Source organism: Clytia hemisphaerica, unplaced genomic scaffold (genome assembly GCF_902728285.1).
Source record: "Clytia hemisphaerica strain Z4C2 unplaced genomic scaffold, Clytia hemisphaerica genome assembly, whole genome shotgun sequence".
Taxonomy (NCBI): Eukaryota; Metazoa; Cnidaria; class Hydrozoa; order Leptothecata; family Clytiidae; genus Clytia; species Clytia hemisphaerica.
The window spans coordinates 1,542,887-1,549,258 of NW_027104390.1; the positions used below are offsets into that span (position 1 = coordinate 1,542,887).

Genomic DNA, 6,372 nt, shown 5'->3' on the forward strand with positions numbered 1-6,372 from the left:
AAATATAAGGCCGAAGGCCTTCTTAGGGGCATTCGTACCCTGTGACTTAACTTAGGATCCCGTAGGGATCCTTGTAGGGGCACCGGTAGGGTTGGGAGCTTTCTTAATTAAGGTCTGTAAATTACACGCTATAAGTATTTGTGAATGACGGCTTTCTGTCGTGTCTCGTTGGCGTGAGCGGTTAGGCATTGGGTTTGTAAACCAAGGTTGATTGCATTTGGTGGTTCGAGCCGGGGTCGGAGACCTGTTTCACCGGTACGGGCAAATCTCAGAAAAATACTTAGAAAACAGTTAGAAACACTTGAGAAAGACAGAAAATCAGGATAGAAGATAGGAAAGTAGAAAATAGGGAGAAAATAAGAGACGATGCATCCTGGAGTATGATATCGTTTGCCAACCGTTTCATATGCTGCAGACGTCATTTGATTTCAACATCAATAAATAGAGAATCATCTTTCAAGAATCCGTCCGGTGCTAATCGGTTAATCTCCACAAATCGCGGACACCCCGAAGCAATATTCATGTCTTTTTTCGGTTTTTGAAAGCTTGATGAATCAGCACTCGGTAACATGCTTTCAACCAGATTCTTACGGTTTTGATCTTGGTTGATTAAGGTGAAAGTGATTTTCTTTTGAAAAGGCCACTTCAAGACGTTATCATACTCTGACTTCATAATAACGATAAAAAGAGACAAGTATTTATCTTTACCCATCCCGTCTCCTTGGAGATAAAGGCGTAAACAATATTTGTAACCATAGCGACTGGTGAAACATGGTGATGAATGCAATGCTGTCACCTTCTTTGATTTGGCTTCTAATGTGCGTTCATGGACTCGATTGATTTTCCATAAAAGATGTCCATCAAATGTTGTATTCTCATGAAGTTGGAATCTCAAATCTAAATCATCCATTCGCATTGTGATTGGTTGGATAATAGCATCCACTGAAAAGTCATCGCGATGAGAATCAGCAATCATCTTTTGTTGCTCAAAATCTTGAAATGTATTTGATAAATCTTGGAATTTTTGTTCTAATTCTGTTTGCCTCTTTTTGATAGGTTTGATAGCTTTGGATGAAATTTCCTCAATCTTGTTGGATTCTTCTTCAAACTTCTTTGTTAGATTCGGGAACTGTTCTATGATTTTGTTGTTCCAAAGTTTATGCAGAGTTGTGTGGCTTAGGAGTGATTCGGTTAAGTGAGTCTTCATTTCCATATTATTCTCAGCCTAAATTTAGGAATTAAGGAAAAGAAAGTTTAGATTCAGATAACGCTTTCATAGGCGGTTTTAGACCACGTCGAGTGTTGCACTCCTTCGCATTTTTCCAACGTACTTGCTCTATTGTCTTAAATCCACCAGCGGCTTTTGCACTTTTGAGCTCTGTCCATTATCAATGAAAAAGTTCTTAAATTATAGTGTCTTAAATTAATTTTGTGTGTATATGAATTGCAAGAAAATATATTTTATGGTGACCTTAGAGTGGGAAAATTGGTAGGGTTAAATCTTTCATCAGGGAAAACCTTCGAACAAAACCTTAAAAGCAACGAAAAATATTTTTCCTCAGAGCTCAGAGGGTACCTCCTAACATGTATAAACCGGGTTCAGTAACTTACCGTAAAGTGGCACCCAGCATCCCAATAGATACACGGTCCAGCCGCGAATATTCCTTGGCACGATGACATGTGACCGTCTTTATGACATGGAAGAACACCTTCATGACATAATTGGCATTCGGTAGGTTCATATTCACATCGATCTTGATGTTCCTAAAAACATAATAAGAAATGATGATGTTAAAATAACATTATATGTGACAACGTTATAAATTATTAGATAAACGTTGAAACAACGTTGTGTGTCAGCTGGGACTGGTTTGATTTGCAGCCTCGTAGCCCTCGTAGGGCTAATCGCCCGTGTAAGAAGCACAACTGACGTCATCAAGCTCCATTGGGCTACCCTTGCATGTGTTTTTGTCTGTTTTAACATTTTAAACATCAGACGGATCAACGGATCAATGGATCAACGGATTATCAACGGATTATCAGCGGATCAACGAATCGACGGATCGATGGATCAATGGATCGACGGATCAATGGATCAACGGATCGATTGATCAACGGATCGACGGATAAACGGATCAATGAATCGAAGGATCGACGGATCAATAGATCGACGGATCAGTGGTTCAACGGATGGATGGATCAATGGATCGACGGATCATGGATCAATGGATCGACGGATTGATGGATCATCAATGGATCGACGGATTGATGGATCATCAATGGATCGACGGATCAGAATCAAAGATTGATGGTTCTGGAGGTTCTGCATCAAGAGTTGTGATTCTGGTGAATGTGATGGTGGAGTTGATGGTTCTGGTGAATGTGATAGTAGAGTTGATGGTCCTGGTGAATGTGATGGTGGAGTTGCCGGTCCTGGTGAATGTGATGGTGGAATTGATGGTTCTTATCGAATAATGATCGTGGAACTGATGGTCCTGGTGAATGTGATAATGGTGTTGATGGATCTGGTGAATGCGATCGTGGAATTGATGGTCCTGGTGAATTTTATGGTGGAGTTTACGGTCCTGGTGAATGTGATAGTGGAGTTTGTGGATCTGGTTAATGTGATCATGGAATTGATGGTCCTGGTGAATGTGATGGTGGAGTTTATGGTTCTGGTGAATGTGATGGTGGAATTGATGGTTCTGGGTAATGCAATGGTGAAGTTGATGGTTCTGGTTAATGTGATGGTGTGGAGTTGATGTATCTGGTTAATGTGATAGTGGAGTTGATGGTTCTGGTGAATGTGATGGTGTGCAGTTGATGTATCTGGTTAATGTGATAGTGGAGTTGATGGTTCTGGTGAATGTGATGGTGGAGTTGATGGTTCTGGTGAATGTGATGGTGAAATTGATGGTTCTGGTGAATGTGATGGTGGAATTGATGGTTCTGGTGAATGTGATCGTGGAATTGATGGTTCTGGTGGAGTTGATGGTTCTGGTGAATGTAATTGTGGGATTGATGGTTCTGGTGAATGCAATGGTGGAATAAATGACCATAACCATCAATTCCACGATCACATTTCCCCAGAACCACCAACTCCACCATCACATTCACCAGAACCATCAATTCCACCATTACATTCACCAGAACCATCAACTCCACCAGAACCATCAATTCCACGATCACATTCACCATAACCATCAATTCCACGATCACATTTCCCCAGAACCACCAACTCCACCATCACATTCACCAGAACCATCAATTCCACCATTACATTCACCAGAACCATCAATACCACGATCACATTCCCCAGAACCATCAACTCCATCATCACATTCATTAGAATCACCAACTCCTGATGCAGAACTTCCAGAACCATCAATCTTTGATTCTGATCTGTCGATCCATTGATCCGTCGATCCATTGATCCATCAATCCATCGATCCATTGATCCGTTGATCCGTCGATCCATTGATCCGTTGATCCGTTGATCCGTTGATCCGTCCATCAATTGATCCATCGATCCATCGATCCGTCGATCCATTGATCCGTTGATCCGTCGATCCATCGATCCATTGATCCGTCGATCAATTGTTCCGTCTATCAATTGTTCCGTCGATCCATCGATCCGTCGATCCGTCGATCCATCGATCCGTCGATCCATTGATCTGTTGATCCGACGATCCGTCGATCCGTCGATCCGTTGATCCGTCGATCTGTTGATCCATGGATCCATTGATTCGTCGATCCACCAATCCGTTGATCCATCGATCCGTTGATCCGTTGATCCGTCTGATGTTAAAAATGTTAAAACGGACAAAAACACATGCAAGGGTAGCTCAATTGAGCTTGATGACGTCAGTTGTGCTTCCTACACGGGCGATTAGCCACTCGTAGACTTTTCTTCTTAAGAATCTTTTTTCGCAGTAAAATGTAATGTAGTGAACAGATTGCTTACCCTCAGGAAATCTCTGATACATCCTTTCCAAGTACAACCTTCTTGGTGATGTGGGCATTGTATTTCTGTGTTACCAATCTCTTTCTCCTTGGCTTTGTCCACGAAGAACTCTCCTTCTTTGATTGGTTGCTTATCGATGGGACAGAAGCCTGGGTTTGTTCTAGAAAAATTAATAAAATTTCCGTAAATTGTTAGATCATTAACCGTTTTTACCGAGTTTTTACTTAAACGGTTTTGTTTTTAAATATGAGTGCCATCGTTTGCTTACTCATCAAATTTAATTTACAAGCTTTTTCATATTGGATTGACACGGATGTGGAGCAAGATTGGTCAGAAAGAGGAAAAGAAAAACATTTTTGCTTATATCAGCATAACATAACAATAGGCACCCACTGTCCGGATATGAAACGGGAACACTTATGAAAAAATAAAACTTTCTAGAAAGAACTGGAATCAAATTACACTTTAAATGCTTATAAAAAGATTCCTGCGGTTTACAAAGCTGCCATATTGAATTATTCAAATAAATAATGGATCAGCAAATATTGCATAAATTATAGATTGTTGATTAATCAAAACACACTACGTAAGCATAAATTATCAATGAAGAGAGATAAAGTGGGTAATTCTTCTGGGAAGTTTTGTCGTTTCTAGAAGTCAGCAAAATGAATGTTGTGTAGTTTTGAAAATTCCCTTTGAACATCATTGGGAAAGTACCGGTAAAATACTGAATCATCATGATACTATACTTTCTTTGTATGATGAATTACAACAGAACAGAGGCGTGTGTTTTTATTATTAGAATTTCGAAGAGCTAAGCATTTTTATATATGTGTTTGACAAAAATTAAAGGCAATATTTTTACAAGTTTTCCTGTTTCATATCAGACACATATTTCATATCAGGACAAGGTCTGCCTATTGTTATATTGTGCTGATATAAGCAAAAAAATGTTTTTATTAATATTTTCTTTATCATTTTTTTGTTTATATCAGCATAATGTAACAATAGGAAGACACTGTCCTGATATGAAATATGTGTCTGATGTGAAACGGGAATACTTATGTAAAAATAAAACCTATAAGACTATCTTACTCTATTTCAAACTGAAGCCATTTTTACCATCTATGATAAAAGCATAAAAAATAAAGTATCATTTTTCTTACTTTAGTCCTTGTCTGTAGCAATCTTCACAAGCCAGTGATCCACGGAAGGTTTGTACGATAGATCGAAGCATATACATGGTACACAAGCTGCAGATGTATTGAGCTTTTGATAAAAGAGGTGCAAACCCTGACTCTTTCCATTTCGAAATTTTATCTCCACCACTCGTCACTTTTGTTGCTAAATTTTTCTTTTGTGTTATATTTGAGTATTCAACAAAAGCATTGTTTTCAAACATACTACCCATATTGAAACAGTTTAATAATATTAATATTTTTCTATATTCTGTACACTTAAAAATAATATGTACAGGTTTTTTTCGTTCCTTAGCTATTTGCAAGTCAGTTAAAATAAAAACTGACAGCAATAACCATCTTTTATACTCTTTTTTTAATCTATAGGGGAAAATATCATATCGTGTGGAAATTCCCTTTGAACAAACAGATTGATTGTTCAGCAGATTAATTATGTGTTTTCATAGTAAACATAATCTTTTAGAGCGCGGTCACACCAAAATATAAGTTTAGCTAATGCTAAAAACAGGAATCACCGGCGCGTCGGAAAACTTAATTCAGCATTTCTAATACAAAGACCCGGGGGAGGAGAAGGGGGGTACTAATAATACTTAGACAAAAATAGGTGTTGGGTATGTGTGGATGGTAAGGGTCGGCTTTTTCATCTTTCCAAGTCTCTCCCTAAGGGTAGGGAATTTAAAAAAAATCGTAAGTACAGTAAGTCGATCGAAACGCAAGATAATAGATAATAGATAATACAGTACTGTGTTGTAGAATTTTTAATTTTTAATTGCGAAAGAAATTCCAATGAAAAAATGCTTTTGAAGTTTCTTGGTTGCCATCATTTTATAAATCATACCACTTTTTGAGTTTTACAGTAAAAACCTAATCTTTTACATTACAATATTTTTGCAGTTCATTCATTTGCAGTTGATTCATTAGTCTGGGAAGGGATAGTCTGTTCTGATATGTAGAACATTCTCCCGAAAAATCAAGTTCGTATTCAATCAAGGAATGTGATTTTAATCTATATTATTGATTTTAGTCCAGTTATCGAATTATCATGTCAAATTTTCGTAGTCATATCGAATGTACAATCCTGGACAGAACTGTTTGTCCACCTCCCCACCCCCCCCCCAATATCAATGTTGATGGTGAGTCTTGTGAACGTGCAAAAACTCAACTCCAACATTGATTTTGGGGGGAGAGGGGGTATACATCTATCTGACA

The 6,372-nt window shown here is 38.3% G+C and overlaps 1 protein-coding gene across 1 annotated transcript; it reads right to left on the bottom strand.

Annotated features, from left to right (window-relative positions):
- Positions 1-399: 399 nt before the first annotated feature.
- LOC136819698 (TNF receptor-associated factor 3-like) lies at positions 400-5,474 on the bottom strand. Its single transcript, XM_067075938.1, has 4 exons — positions 5,131-5,474; positions 3,965-4,124; positions 1,612-1,764; positions 400-1,225 (listed from the first exon to the last, which is right to left on the bottom strand). Exons 1-4 carry the CDS (start codon positions 5,373-5,375, stop codon positions 419-421), a joined length of 1,365 nt encoding a protein of 454 aa, XP_066932039.1. The 5' UTR covers positions 5,376-5,474; the 3' UTR covers positions 400-418.
- Between the last annotated feature and the right edge of the window lie 898 nt (positions 5,475-6,372).

Excerpts from the sequence above, each read along its gene's own strand:
- LOC136819698 (XM_067075938.1), bottom strand. The coding sequence starts at position 5,375 with ATGGGTAGTATGTTTGAAAACAATGCTTTTGTTGAATACTCAAATATA. Across the intron at positions 4,125-5,130 it reads TGCTACAGACAAGGACTAAA|AACAAACCCAGGCTTCTGTC; the intron begins GTAAGAAAAATG and ends TAATTTTTCTAG. Across the intron at positions 1,226-1,611 it reads ATGCTGGGTGCCACTTTACG|GCTGAGAATAATATGGAAAT; the intron begins GTAAGTTACTGA and ends TCCTAAATTTAG.